This window comes from Epargyreus clarus, unplaced genomic scaffold (assembly GCF_041222505.1).
Source record: "Epargyreus clarus isolate Ecla_fem2 unplaced genomic scaffold, WU_Ecla_fem_2.2 ptg000017l, whole genome shotgun sequence".
In the NCBI taxonomy this organism is placed as follows: Eukaryota; Metazoa; Arthropoda; class Insecta; order Lepidoptera; family Hesperiidae; genus Epargyreus; species Epargyreus clarus.
Genome location: NW_027332225.1, coordinates 3,141,008 through 3,157,738, shown reverse-complemented (window position 1 = coordinate 3,157,738; position 16,731 = coordinate 3,141,008). Strand labels below are relative to the sequence as shown.

The 16,731-nt window shown below is 36.6% G+C and overlaps 1 protein-coding gene across 3 annotated transcripts in view; it reads left to right on the top strand.

Annotated features, from left to right (window-relative positions):
- LOC140749030 (limbic system-associated membrane protein) overlaps positions 1–16,731 on the top strand; it is a 101,835-nt gene that overhangs the window by 34,896 nt on the left and 50,208 nt on the right. For all 3 annotated transcript variants that reach the window (XM_073082034.1, XM_073082035.1, XM_073082033.1), the window contains exon 4: positions 7,272–7,479. In XM_073082034.1, coding sequence (XP_072938135.1) covers positions 7,272–7,479 — 208 coding nt within the window. The remainder of the gene's footprint in view (positions 1–7,271; positions 7,480–16,731) is intronic.

The window sequence follows — 16,731 nt, the reverse complement described above, 5'->3', positions numbered from 1 at the left end:
GTGCCTAGCAGTGGGACGATAATGGGTTGTTGGTGAATCGACCTTGAGTTATTTTTATAAAGTTCGTTAAAACTAATCTTAGACTGTCAATCATTATAACTCACGATGTAAAATTGGATAGCAAAACTTATTACAGGAATCAAACTAATTAAGGAAAGGAAGGAAAACGGGGTTCTTTGACTGACAAGACAACGCGAAGTAAGAACAATACAGTTACGATAGTTTTCTTTTGTTCCGCTAATTGCCTCCACTACAATAATTCTCCCAATTTGTGGGGAAATTCATTGTAATGTTAGTATTGTTTGGGGTTTATTTGATGTTTGTTGCTTTGAATTGAAATAATCACCAATTTGTTGGTGCACTAAAAGGTCTATTCAAAATTGTTAAACAAATATTTTACCGTAATATTATACTATATATTTATGTATTAGGTACTTTTTAACACGTTTTCATTTTATAATATAGGAGTAGCAGACGAGCATGACGTAATCCATGTGATGGTAAGCGGCAATTGCCGCCTATGGACATCTGTAATCAACCCCAGGTAATATTAGATATTCCTACCTTCGCTTAACACTGCTTATTGTTATTAGACAGACATAGGTGTAGCGGTGGTACTATCGGAGTTGAACCACGAAAGGTTCTGTCTTCAAAATATATTGTATAGTTTCTTTTATTATGTGTTACGGTACATATTATATGAGCGGCCCAAATTTTCCTCAGGGGATTACGGGAAAAACACAATAATTATACCATCTTTAACAGTCTTTTATTTTCTGTTCCACTGTATCTGGATATTCGAAACCTTTTTCTTTGTAACAATTAACCTTAGCAGGTAATAAGAGATTACTGTTACTTTGTCTAAATACTGCGAAGGAGGAATATGTGTATAATAGTTTTATATTGTTTTTATTCGAGGATGAAAATTCTCCTCTGGCCAAGTGCGAATTGGTAGACTTCGCACATCTTTGAGTACCATTTCCTTTTTATAGAATTTTTCGCACGAAGACAACTTTGAATCACATTATTATTTTCAAAACTACAAATCACGCTATAACAGTTATTGAAACTAAAAAGCAATTGCTGCAATCTAGCAATAATTGTTGCAATCTAGTAACTTTGCGATGAAGTTTCTCTAAGGCACTCGAACAATCTCGCTTCAAATATCGTTAATCCTGAGGATGTAGATAAAGATAATGGTACATTTTTTTTAAAATCGTGTATTGTCATCGGATTTTGATAATTCTTCAAAATTTTGAATGAAACTGAAAGTTTAAAGTGCATAGAAATGGGGTTCAAAGATATCGTTACATTGTTACATATATACATACAACCCAAGCTAATAAAAGCGTTTTAAAAATCAGATGTGTGTTTGCAATTTGAAACTAGTTTATCGTTTGCCTTTTTATCTACTAATTCACCTTTATTTAATCATTTAAATTGATTCATAAATCTTGAAGAAGTCGGTGCACATATTCTGTCCTGTGTTCGAATCCGAGTTTTATATTTTTCTAAACTTATATTGAAAATGAATTGCGATATTACTTTGGTAGGAAAATATCTATGATATCTGCAAGTTAAATTTTAATTTATCAGCAGCGTACAACCACATATGATCCACAATACACACACACAAATTAAATTCGTCCACGCGTCACATGTAGGAATTTCTTTAACCGGAGTAAAAGTCAGACGGAATTTTCTTGACTTTAGCTTTGACTTTCCAGGAATACAATGCTTGAAAATAAAAATGCTGCGTCTTGTTCGCAAATGTGTTCAGATTTCAAAATTCCGCAGGTGTAGCATTTGAGAATTAGGAACTTGTCCCAGTTTCAAATCAGACCGGCGTGAGTTAAGGAATAATGGACTGTAATTTGACGCTTTTTGACACTACACTATGACTGAAGGCGACATATGAGGTGACTAGTTTGTTCCGAAAGAGTGGAGTCACATTTGTGATCATAAAATAATATAATCAACGTTCTCGACTTCTACCCAGCTCCAGTAAATTATAATTGTAACGCATTTAGTTAAGCAAAGGCTATTTGTTTTTCTGTATGCCTTTCTATAATCCTATTAATAAGATGTTAATGTAATAAATGTTCTATTAATAAGATAATCTTCTATAATTTTATTATTAAGATGTTTTTCTGTTTTTATTTTGTAATTCTTAAAGAGAAATAATGATCTTATATCTTAAAATTGAACTAGCAGTCCACGTAACGTTAAATATATAATACATTACATGCATACACTCACACACACACACACACACACAATACTAGGCAAGAATACTAGACAAGAATACTAATGTTATTAATTAATGTTAAAATAGGTAAATTCATTTAAAATAATTATTGTACTATATTTCATAAGTTTATACTGTTCTCGGAAGAGCGGAGGCTCCTAATACAGGCACTGCGTGCTTAAAAGGAGGCTAGCCACTTACTAATGTAACACACGTTATGAAGTAAAATAAATATTAAAAAAAAATACATAAATATGTGTAATCAACCCCAGCTTATCTGGGGTTTAAAGATCCATTAGAGTTCAGCCATAGATGTGGCTACTCCTGTGAAACTAAGTTAGAACGCATAAGTGTGTCTCCTTTACAACATCCTTAAAATCGGACCACAGTTGCGCTTGAAACTACTGTCATTAGAAATAGGTGTGGTGGTGATGCCTATAGAGTCGTACCACAAAGGGTTTTAACAATAACGTCGTCGTCAACACTCTATTATCCTACTACTGGGCAAGGGTCTCCTCTCAGTTTGAGGGGTTTTAGGCCACAATCTACCGCTGGCGAAGTTACCACGTTCAAATAAAACAAAATAATATCTCTATCTTGCAGTTTACTTCCTTTGCTACAGTTGCACTATAAAAGACACATTGGCTCCATTCTTTTACAAACACAATGCCTAAAAATCGGGCAACTTTCTGGCTTGAACGTGTTTAGAGTCCGAAACTGTCGTGCCCCTTTCAGAACGGTTCTGAATTAGGATCGTGTGCCAGTTTACTGCTTTGCGTGGTCTAATGGATTATGAATCTATCTTTGTGTAGTTGTAGCAGATCTTTTGATTTTTTTTATACTATAGGAGTAGCTGACGAGCATGCAGTCCACCTGATGGTAAGTGGCTACTGCCGCCCACGGACATACAGTACTTATTAGATTCAGGAAATAAAAATCCATTAAGAATATTAAAGGAAAGTCTATTTTTCCATCATCGCTAAGAGGGATGGTAATCCAGTAATAACGAGTATATTTTTAGGTCTTTAAGGAAAGGGTTGTTATTTTTCCTGGGAGTTAAAAATAAACATTTGAAGTCCCTCGCAAAAAATCCTAGGATATATTTTCTTGGATAAACATCGAAATACGGAGGTGGCTCTGCGCAGGAAATTAATAATATGAATATCTAAAAGTAGAATGAGTAACATAATTTGTTTACTATAACGTCATACCTACTTCAAGATTAAGTGTTAAGCGCTACAGTGTTATGATTTGAAGGGTGTGGTAAGGGAGGGACACAAAAAGTTAAAGGTGATAGAACCCGTCGTGGTTCAACTCCGGCGGCATCACCGCCACACCTATTTCTCGCTATTAACAGTAGTGCTAAGCACTGCTGTGTTCTGGTTTGAAGGGTGTAAATGGTGTCCTATATTATAAAAAAAAACTAAAAGTGAAATTAATTACATATTAATATGTTTACTATAACGCCATACCTATTTCAAGATAGTGAAAGTGTTAAGCGCAGCAGTGTTATGATTTGAAGGTTGTGGTTAGGGAGAAACACTTATGCAAACACCATTGAGACCGCAACCGAGTTTTGTCGGTATCCGTCCCTACAAACGCCGTCCAGAGAAACACAGTGAGGTTTATGTCGGTAGGAGTCTGGCATATCCTTTCCTCTGCCTCCGTGACTGAGAGGAACCCAAGCAGGGACAGGTACTTAAAAAAGGCATTCCGATTTAGTTATTGGTCCGTCGACTCCAATAGTATTTGGAGTTGACTACAGACGTTCATTCGTCGCAGTGGCTACTTACTATCAAGTATTAGTAGACCTCACAAACCTTTGAGAACTAGGGAACTCCCAAGCCACGGAAAGCTTAGTAGCTCAGTCCACATACATTTCTTTGTCATTTAAAAATACACAACGCAATCAAAAACCCTATTCTTTTTGACAATAAATTGGCGCATCCATCATCCACTAAAACCTACAAAAACCTACCAAGCCAGTCTCCACATCGAATGCATGACAGCATTAAAATTCACGACGCATATGCATGCTTTAAAAGCTTCAGTTGGTTTGTGTTTTGTAAATAACTTCGCGTCTCTTTGTAGAAATACTAGCTGGCCCGGCAAACGTTGTGTTGCTATATAAATAAAAAAATGTTAAGGGTGAACAACCTTTATCACTTAGGGGTATGACAAATAGATAGTAGCCGATTCTCAGACCTACTGAATATGCGTATAAAATTTGGTGAAAATCGGTAAAGCCGTTTCGGAGGAGTACGGTAACTAACATTGTAACACGAGAATTTTATATATAAGATATAGTATTCTACGTTCCAATTTATTTGCAATTTTTGTATGTTGTACCAATAACAAATGAACATTTAATAGTGAAGCCTTCTATGGACGTAAGTCAAAACCTCACATAACATTAGTGTCTAACTTGATGTCGGCAATACGTTATTAATTTTGAAATCTAACTTGGAATGCTTCAGATACCTATATATTACCACGCCTTTCAAAACAGCAGAACAGTAGGACTACCATGAGTTTACAAAAGTATTACTCGCTAGCGACTGCGTAAAATAAATGTATGAAAAATTGTACAGCGCCTCTGGTGGTTACTCGTAGAACTAAAATCCGTAGTGACGTAACTCGATACGTAAAAAACCTATCGAAATCAAATCGCTAGCGAATGTCATTATGATCTATTGCCATACAAATTGACATACGTTGTCAAGAAATACCGTAACGATAGTAGTTATGTTATTCACTAGCAAAATGACAATAGTTTTCTATTTACAATTTCTATAGTGGCGTTTCTATGCCAACTCATGGTAATGCTACAGAGCGTAACATAGTATAGTATAGCGTAGCGCATTTTATTAATGTAGGACTAGCAGACGAATATGCAGTCCACATGATCGTAAGTGAGTACTTGCCACCCATGGACATACGTAACACTGTAATAAACCCCATAAAAGATTAAATTGATACCTTAAGTCGGCTACGAATGCACCGCTATCGCTGTGGTCATTGGAACGCCACGTAAAAGTACGTCACCTTGCCGCACCCTTCAAACCAGAACACAGCAGCGCTTAACACTCCTGTTATTAGGCAGAACTAGGTGCGGTAGCGGCGCCACCGGAGTCAAACCATTGTTCTACCACAAATCTTGGATTTCAAAAGCCTTTAATCCGTGGATTATACCACAAACGTCTAAAGTAAACTAATAAGTTCAGTTGACATTTAAGGTACTTTGTATTTTCACATTTAGTTTGTAAACAAATCTATTTTCTTAGTAAACAATGCCAGAGGTTACGTCGTACGTATCTATTAGTTTTGTTTTCTCAACGTAATTGTACGTAATAGGTCTAATAAAAGGTAAGGTTTAAGTAAAACAAACAATCTATTATTTATCTACTATTACACAAACCATGAACTAGTTTTGCGCGCGGCTTCGCGTATACTTTAATTATGCACTTAGTCATGGTTGTAGGATTCTACAAAGCTATACGCTTGCATAGTCCTGCGGATTGTAGAGCGTATCGATTTTCAAAGTTAAATAACCTCCGATAAGGTCGGGATTAGGATGGGTGACCATTAGTATCGAAATTTCATACGCTTTCTGTAATGGAGGGCACAAAAAGCTATCGGTCACAGCGACCGGTAAACGTTTAAAAACATCCAAAATCAGTTAGTCACTAAACTGTGCGACCGGTAAATTCTAAGGTTTGAAAACATCAAAAATCAGTTGGTTACTAAACTGTAAGAAACGAGCATGCAGTCCACCTGATGTTAAGATCCCATTGACGCATTTAGACATCTGTAAACAACCTGAGATAAGATCAGATTGTTACCTGAGGTCGGCCACAAATGCGTTGCTATTCTAGAATTCAAAGTTGAAACGCCTCGAATAAGTATGTCTTCCTTACCACACTCTTTAAACTAGAACACAGTAGCGCTAACACTGTTATTAGGCTAAAATAGGTGAGGCGGTTGTGCTTCCGGAGTCGAACCACAAAGCGTACCAGTACCCTTAGTATGAATTTTTACGTTCTTACAAAAATGACTATTTTTGTTTACGTATTTCCCAATTATTTCCAACCAGTTCTGATACAGTGCACTAGGGGCGCTGATTGGAATTGTATGGGCAAATACGTAAACAATTACAAAAACAGTCATTTTTGTACAAACGTAAAAACTCATACTAAGGGTACTGTAAACGTACCTAATGTGTCATCCGAAGCGTAGAGACACGTGTATCTTCTATGTACGAGTAGATATATTTACGAATAATCTCAAACAAGGTTAACTTAGCTATTAGCGTTTCCTAAATAGTTTAGTAACTTCATTAAAGTTACTTTCAAGGTTTCTTAAGCCAAATTACGTATTTAATTTTAAGCCACGGCTTCCTTAAGCACGTGTTTACATAACACAGCGTATCTCAAAGTTTAAACGTCGTAATGAGGATTAAACTTTGAGAATTATGTTTCTGTTTAGTGTATGAGTTATACGAAATCATATTCATTATTAGTATGTTTGTCAAAGAGGATAATATAAGAATTTATTATTACTAGATTAAATAATACATTTTATTTCTAAGATATAGGTGCCTAGAATTCAATACTCTCGACCAGAACAACTTTGTTCCTTCAAGAAAAAGAAAGTCTTGAATATAGTAGAACACTTAATGGTTAGGAGGTGTGGAGGCATCACCACACCCATTTCTGGCCTATAAAAAAATAGTCGAGCGATGTTGCGTCTTGGTTTGAAGGGAGATATACTTAAACGCGAAAAAGGGCTTATATGAGGTAAGGGATACATTAATGCGGCGTTTAACTAAGTCCTCAAGGAGAGTATGTAAGTAAGTCCTCTATGGTCGATCTCAGTAAGATCCATAAGCGGCAGTTGTCATTTATCATCAGATGGACTGCATTTTAGCTCCTTGTTGAAATTTTAAAGATAACATTTCATCAGGTGGACTGGACCCTTGATACACCTATATAATCAAAAACTGTAAACACAACTTTGTTGACAGGTGGGCTGGTTGCGAGCAGAAGACCAAACAGTCCTCACGATGCACGAGCGCGCAGTCCTGGGTTCCCGGTACGCGGTCAGCCTGGACGCCCCTAGGACCTGGCAGCTGCGCATCCGACCTTTAAGGGCAGAGGACCGCGGCTGCTACATGTGCCAGATCAACACACAGCCAACCATGACGTGGCAGATTGGGTGTATTGATGTTTTTGGTAAGTATTAAAGATGTTTGTTATGCTGTAAGTAAAATAAAACTTCTATTCAAAATTGAAAAAGACTTCGAGACACTAAGAATTGATGGAAAAGCAAAATGTAATACGTATGTTTTTGCCCATAATTTTCACAACAATAGCAATGGTTTGATCTAAAGTATCGACCCTTCAGGGAACAGTTACGTTAAACTAGAAGTATACGCATAGTAGTCTACTATTAGTAACAGTATTATACTACGAGTAGTACTTCTACTAGTAGTATTGGTAAGACCAAGTTGGTAGAATCAGTATGTAACCAGTATGTAAGTGTATGAACAAGTATGTATGTAAGTATGGAGGAACCACCGCCTCACCTACGTATGTCTACCGTGAGATTTTTTCTTATTTATGTGGAAGGAAAATAGTGTGGATATTAGACTTATGGGCAGTCATCTTAGTATCCAGAAGTACCAAAGTAATTGTAGACTTCGAATAGAATCCTTGTTTTACATCCATTGAGATATCTGTCTCCCTTACCACACCCTTCCAAACGGAACACAGCAGCGCCTAACACTGCTGTTCATCATCATCATCAACCCATTACTGTCCCACTGCTGGGCATGGGTCTCCTCTCAGAATGAGAAGGATTAGGCCATAGTCCACCGCGCTGGCCAAGTGCGTATTGGTAGACTTCACATACCTTTAAGATTTTTTTTTATAAATCTCTCAGATATGCAGGTTTCCTCACGATGTTTTCCTTCACCGTTTAAGCAAGTGATAATTAATTTCTAATACGCACATAAATTTGAAAATCAGAGGTGCGTGCCTGGGATTTGAACTTCGGACCCCTCGATCGAGAGGCCGCGTTTTTTAACCACTAGGCTATCCACACCAGCCACACTGCTGTTATTAGGTAGAAATACGTGTGGCGGTGGTGCCGCTGGAGTCGAATCACAAAGGGTTCTACCACCTGTGGACTTTTCCGAGGCGTTCCAGCTTAGTCCTCAGGGGTAGCGGCGCATGTGTGGCCGACCTCAGATAGGAATATCTAATCCTATCTGGGGTTGATTACAGATGTCCATGGGCGGCAGTAGCCACTTACCATCAGATCACGTCTGCTCCTCGTATAGTATAAAAAATATATCTGTCTGATTGGGAATTAAGCCTTTGCGTATCAGACCGGTATGGTGATCACTCCGCCGCGCGTCACATGCAATATTTATATTATTATGAGTTGATCTGTTGAATCCAAATAAGCTATCCACAACGCCTTTAGACAAGTTGAATTTATTTCTAGTGAATTACCAAATAAGCTATCCGCAACGCTTTTAGACTTGTTGGATTTATTTCTGTTATGAATAAATTCTGCTCACCGTTACGCAATTATACTCGTACTATTTTCGTTATTTTAATGAACGAAATAATAAACGTCAATTCGAAAGTGCGACAGGATTTCAAAAAGTCGTCCTCAGTCATTTCAATTAGTAAATCTCAGTTCTGATCTCGATATCGTATCGTATCATGATCCGAAACGTGATCCGATACTTGATCCGAAAGTGATCCGAAACCTATCATGATTCAGCAGATTATATCGACGTTTCAGTAAGTGCTTTTTCTGATCCGCTTGACAAATAACCGGTGAATTATTGATACCGTACTTTGAATGGGGCTGCCCTATTTACTATTGATGTTGCTAAAAGGTGGTTTTGGTGAAGCAAGGTAAATATTGGGTGAACTGTAAGCCTTTTTCGTCGCACTGATGGGAAAACGTCTCTTTCAAATTGCAAAGCATTTTTTAAAAGATTTAAGTAACAAACTAGCCACCTGATGGTAAGTGCTACCCATGGACACAGTGGCCAAATCCATATACGAATAGAACAGGGGTTTTATTTAAAGTTGATCACCTAAATAGAACCAACTCCGAATGATTAAGGCCCATTAATTCTTAATGTATTCAAGTACTTTCTTTTTCTTTTTTTTTTTTTTTAAAGACGATATATCACAATTTCTAGTATGCACATAAATAGTAAAACGCTATAACCGCTTTAATACTAGAAATAGATACTTTAAATTAACTGAAATTCTAGAAAATCGGATAATCATCTTAGAAATAATCCGTTAGAGATACGAAGGTATCATTATACGAAGATCATACGAAGGTAAAATTTAGTTTTATTTTTAAAAAGATTAAAGATTGAAAATAAATCTTTTAATATTGTATACAAGAGAAAGATTTGAAAGGTGGTAGAGCCAATAGGGTTCGTCCGGGGAGGTACCACCGGTACTTAATAGCATAAAGCAGTTCTGCATTTCACCGGAAGAGTATAAGCTATGGATGCCGGTTGATAACAAGGGACCCATTTTTCTATCCAATGAGTTCCCTACTTAACCTCAACATTTGACAATGTATTCATACTAGACAATGTCAAGTGTAAGTAAATGTTGGATAGATTGATTATTAATAGCAGGCGTAAATAGATATATTTTTTATATATATATAAATATAGAAGTAGCAGACGAGCATACAGTTCACCTGATGGTAAGTGGCTACTGCCGCCCATGGATGTCTGCAATCAACCCAGACAAGAACGTATTCCCACCTGAGGTCGGTCAGTGAGGCGCTACCCCAGAGGACAAAGTTGGAATGCATCGAAAAATATGTCTCCCTTACCACATCCTTTATACTAAAACACAACAACGCTTCACACAGCTGGTAATAGAAAGAAATAGGTGTGACAGTGATGTCGCCAAATTTGAACCACAGAGGTTACCTTTATATTTATAATTATTTCTTTCTTGTAATAAAGCAGTATCAAGTAAGTACACTAATATTCCTAATGAAGGTCTAACAAAGCTAACACAAATTATCTGAATCACGGACGATCGATCTAATTGGCCCCGCGAAGCCCTTAAATAAAACCCCTCGAGCCCTATCGAAGCGTTCGATTTATCGCAGCCCTATTTGGACGATTAGAACTCGCTACTGTTTGTAGGGACAACAAAAAATGAGGAAGATACTAAAACTAGTATAATCCGCGCCAAACTGCTAGTTCGCTCTATAGTTGTTGCGAGCAGGTGTAGTCATGCAATTTTCTATGGCGACGAGATTCATTTCTATATTCAGAGGCGGACTATAATTATCATAAAAATAAAAGCCCGACGGTTTAAAAGAATAGCATTTGACACTCCCACATCCCGTATTCAACACCTCATATGTTAAAATTCGTGAAGTCATTTGGGCTGCAGGGCGTACTAAAGAATGAGACACATATACGTGCGAAAAACTCTGCAGTTGTCTAAAAATATGTGCACAATACTCTGAAAGGCGAGATACTGCCAATTTTTACTTAGCCAATATAGGCGATCACGTTTTCGTACTGAAAATCTGCCTGTAAAAGGTTGATAATGACAGCCAGATACCTTTTTATGCCCATAAATAAACATATCAATAGACGAAATTCTTTTCCTACACAATACCGACATTAATGGGGTACGGAGACGGAAAACACAGAGAGTAAATATTTACCTATCAACCCCGACGGATAGGGTAAATTGCGATCATTTGTCATGGAACACGTGTTTGCCTAACACCTACTCGCTAAATGTGTTATACAACTACGAGCTTTCACATTATTTAACTCTTAAAGGGTTGATTTTCCAAAAACTATGTAACCGGTGTTCTATAATTTTTAAGCTGAAAGTTAAATTTAATTTTAGAAGTATGTCAAAATCAGCGAATTGGAAAACAAATTTTCATTTATTATTTCATCCCCTCAGGGGTAGAATATCAAAACTCCCTCCTGGGTGAAAACCACTCCATAAAACCACTTTCCAAATTTTATATTTCTAGTTTCAATAGTTAAGGCTTTGCGATGATGAATCACTCAGTCAGCCAGCACAAGTCTTTTTATAAAAATATTACAGTTTTAACCAGTAATATGCCGGCTATCTATTTTAATATATTTGAAGGTGGTAGAACATTTTGTAGTTCGATAACTTATTCAGCGTTGCTTGGTTCCGGTTTTGGACGTATAAGTTTCCTCACAATGTTTTCCTTCGCCGTTATAGCAAGTGATAATTAGTTTCTAATAAGCACATCATTTTCGATAAATCAGAGGTGCGCGCCTGAGATTTGAACCTCGGATCCCTCGATTTAGAGGCCGAGTGAACATTTGTAATCAACTCCAATTGGGATCGGTATCCTACCTAAGACCCGCCGAAAATGAGGTCCAAATTAGAACGCCTCGTGTAAGGTCCACAGCAGACATGCTACTTTTAGAATCGACTGACTGTATAGCTGTTTTTCAAGCTAAATGTAGTGATCAAACTAAACAAACTATGTTTGAGCGCTAGTCACAGTTACTTTTGGATGCTATATGCGATATAACGTGATGATGTGATCGCATATAGATGAACCCTATCAATAGGGTTTACATACTTATCCAAATTTCAGCTTATTCTTCAGAGGTAGCAACGCATCCGAGACTAACCTTAGCTTTCCTAATAAATATGCTTACGTAAGACCCTTATCTTATCTGAGGATGATTACAGATGATTATAGCAGTAACCACATACCATTGGGTGGATTATATTGTCATTTCCTATTTCAAATTTATGAAAAAACCCTTGGTTTTATTATCCTTTAAATTAGAACACAGAAGTGCGTAACATTACAATTAGTTATAACAGAGCTTAAACACATTAGGACCTCTTTAAAATGTACTTAACTCTTAAAATAATTCTTAAAAGCCATTTTTCTTTTACACCCGTCTCACATTCTAATAAAATTACAGTAAGCTGACTTTTTGCTGATCGTACCACCGCCTCACCTTACGTTTCTGGGGCACGTGACGTAATCGATCGGTCAGCCGGTCACAAGGAAAGTGCACTAGGATGATCTATAGTATCTTCTATTATGTAGCTACTCGTATATTGAACCTAAAAACTAGCTATTTTGAGCTTTGAAGTTAGTTTCAAATTATAATGTTAATTTTGGAAAGATTTCTTTAAATTTAAGGAGAAAATGAGTGAGTCTTCCTGATGGTGACCTCTAATCATCAGGTGGATTAAAGTTTAAATGCCTAGTTGCTATGCCGGCCAGATGTGGATTTTACACACCGGGTTTAATAGAGAACTCATATGTGCGTTTAATGTGTTAACAAAAGAAAATAAAATAAAGTTTTATATTATGAGTGCAATTTTCGTTAATGCAAATAAATACGCAGTCTTCTTAGTAAGTCAGTTAGTCTACAAGGGTACCAATTAATATGTGACCAACCTCAGGAATCCCACTTTGTCATAAAATGTCTTTTTATAAAATGACTTTACGCAACTAAGTATTACACACGAACGGTTATACTCCGTATTACGTAATGTTCATAAAACAAAACTCCAAATTCGCACCATTTGAAACAAAACAACGAAACAAAACTGAAAAAGCTTTCCTAAATCCTAAACAATGTCGATGCTTGCAACTTTTACCGCATACAACTCCGTATTTTCATAGTTCCCAACTTATATTTGCAAGTGGAGAAATATTCGAAGAACTTGCACAGTTAATCCATAAAAACTTCGTTCAAACCAAGTGTCGAGGAGTTTTGCAATATTGTAGCCAGTATTTGCATGTGGCGCGGGATTTCTTTTTCAATTTGGAACTTGTTTCATACTTTATTGGGGTGTCACCCGGGTCGACATGGGTGATGCCTAAATGAGGGTGCCGAGCTTAAGAAGTTTCTATTTCAGGATTTTCTGATCGAAACTTTATTTTCATTTCGTATTATTTTCTTTTAAAAACCTTTTTCGAAGAATTTCGAGTCCTGACTTTGTGGGATACTCAGTTTAAACTTTTATGCTGTATTTTCCGTCACCTGTGATACTTAGTATTGAGATTTAAAAAAATATGTTTCACAATTGTTTAGATATCATTTTTTTAAATGCCCAGCCATATATCTTATTCAGAAAATGTTCCTATTTAAAAGTGCATGCGTACTTTATGTGATGTGCAGTTTTACTAAAGTTCTATTGTAAAGTAGGGCAAGAGTTATGTGGATCGATACTCAGGACGCCTATATAAGGTTACGAAGCTCAATAAATTAGATAAAAAAACTTAAAAACTTCATCATAATATATCATGTTAAAAACATCGTAATAGACAAGTTGGCTGCCTCTAAAAGTTTCTGTACTTGGGGTTCTTTTTAAGCCTTTTGCTCTAAGAACTTTTTACATAAATATGATTGTTATTTCATTAAATGCTTCAATGCCTTTTACCAATAATAAAATATTCGCAAAAATGTCTCATAATTTTGACAAAATAATGTAACTTATTTCATCAAATTGTTCGTTAAATATTTCAATCGGCTGATCTTTGAAGATTCTTTCTTCGTTTAGTTTGAAATCAAACCCCTCAAGGGAATATTGTAATAGAAGTATTTGCTTAAAACTTTTTTCATATTACTCTTAGGATCCATTACTTTCAGATCATTCTTAGACAGTAATTGCTTCTTTAAGGGCTTTATTAAAGGAATAGCGGAGATATTACCTATCGACGGCAAGAAGGGCGCGGACACACTAAGGCCTTATTAATAATCAATCTATCCGATGTTTTTCCTATCACAGATTTAATTTTATCTATTTGTGATTACAAGAAATTGTCAATTTAAGATTTTTGGTAGAGTAAAATTTGATATACTCTTTGATAATAACGGGCGTAAATTATAATAGAAGTAATGTAATGTACATTATCGATGTCAGTCGATAAAGACTAAGTTGGAACGGTGTAGGATATTTATTAGGTATGTTTGTCTTAAAATGTTAAAACATATAAATTATACAAAGCAAATAACATTTTTACAGTCGGGAGTCTTTTTCTTACACGTCATTATCAACAAACCATTATAACCGTCTCACTGCTTTACAATTTGAATTCAATGCCTAAACGTGCTTGGTATTAATTTTATTAACAACCACCGCTTTACTATCGGAATAAAAATATCTTTTGAATGTTTAGTTTTTACTTTATTGTGGAAGTGCCAATAAATCATAATTATGTGCCGGCACCGCCACCTCACCTATTCCTGCCTAATAACATAAGTGTTAATCGCTGCTGTGTTCTAAACTGAAGGGTGTGGTAAGGGGAAACATACTTTTTCGAGGCGTTCCAGGCGTCAGGCTTAGTCCTCAGTGGTAGCGTCTGCACCCGACTTCAAGTAGGAATATATAATCCGATCTGGGGTTGATTATTGATGTCCATGGGCGACAGTAGCCACTTACAACATGCTCGTATGCTACTATAAAATATATTATAAAAAAAATACAAGTCTTAAACGAAAACGTGATTGAAGTGGAAATTTTCAGGTAAAACAAATTGTAACAAGACCAAGTGTATGTCGGCGATAGCCCAATACCGCACTTTATTAATAAACTGAACGAAACTACTTTAATATGAGAATCACTTTTATTCACTTTTATTTACAATTCGGGCAGAGTAATGGCTTACACGACTGATTAAATGCGAATGAATCACGCTCTACCAGCGCGTGGACTTAAATACTACTCGAGTGACAAACAGCGTAAGAACTACCCTCTCACATCACTTGTTTTGTTATAACAAGTGACGTGATTCACAATAAATTTAACTATTAATAAAATAACATTATATTTAAAATATTGTTTTAAAAATACGAGAATAAATATTTTAATATTATTATAATTCATATAATTTATTTGGTATGACTAACAAAGTGTTTTGAAGTACTACCGGAAGTCGTCCATATTTTAATCTAAATATTAATTCCACATTGACAATCAAAATTAACATGATAATAATTAATATTATATATTATAAAAGGTCTCGCCGCCCATATGTACGATGTACCGTAGTGTGTTTTTTTTTCTTAACGAGGGGGAAACGTTCAAAAGGTACCCGGCGACGTGGGTGCGACGCCGGGTTATGTGGGATTTTTATCACACTAAAATCCCGCCGGTGGCCGTCCTCAACGCTTGTTGGAGAACTCCGGGATCTCCGACGGAATGCAATCGGAGTCCTCCAAGCGCGATGCACCGATCGGGCTCTGCCCTGGGAGAGCAGCTTTCGCTCCTCCTACGCCATCTGGTGTTCACGACGGTATGCGACCACACATATGCGCCGTCCTTCCCGGGGTCGCTTACTGGACGGTTCGAGCCGACTCTTGCCGCCCGCACCCCCGGAAGCTTTTAGTCGCCTCTTACGACAGGCAGGGGATACCGTAGCCCTATTCTAGTCCTGGAACTACAGGGACAAAGTGTACGATGTACCTACGGATTAAGTCAGTTTCTTAAATACGCGTTAGTTGAAATAATAAATCCTTTTGGTTAAAAGAAAACTTTCAGTGAAGAAAGCTTAATAAGGTAAAATGTTTCATACTTGACAGATTAATTGTTTGGGCAGCGAAAAGTTTAAAGAATCCCAAAGTGAAGGATTAAGAAGCACTTTGGCTCTTATTTTTCGACTTTATAATCTTCATGAATAAATGAAATGAAAAATTTAACTCTAAGAGTGGTTAATAGTCCAGATGTTATGGCTCTGTAAATTGGTATTAAGGTGGTAGAAGTTTTTGTAGTTTGACTCCGACGGCACTACACCTATTTCTGCCTAATAACAGCAGTGATAGCCTAGTGGTTAAAAAACTCGGCCTCTAGATGGAGGGATCCGAGGCTCAAATTTCACGCATGTTACCTCTGATTTTTCAAAGTTATCTGAGTATTATGCTTAAACGGTGAAGGAAAAACTTTGTGAGAAAACCTGCATAGGTACCTGAGAAATCTAAAAAAAGTTTTCTAAGGTATTCACATACCAATTCCCATTTGGCCAGCTCGGTGGACTATGACCTAATCGTTCTCATTCTGAGAGGTGCGCCCAGCAGTGGGACAGTAAAGCGTTGAAGATGATGATGATGAACAGAAATATTAAGCACTGCAGTGCTGTTCTGGTTTGAAGGGTGTGGTAAGAGGAACATACTTTTCAAAGGCGTTACAATTATTTGCCTGAGGATAGCGGCATTTCTAAGTTATATTTATGATACTTACAAGTATGAATGTATGTTCGGATGAAGATTCATCAGCGTGAGAGGTCCAAGGTACCGACCACATTACTAAATATTAAGTACTACTCATAATATATAATGTAACAGCTATTAAAGTACTTACAGTTCATACGAATACATTACGCAAACAACCCACTAAAACGTATCTTAAAGCACATAAAAACATCAACATATTTCATATACTTTTAGCAGC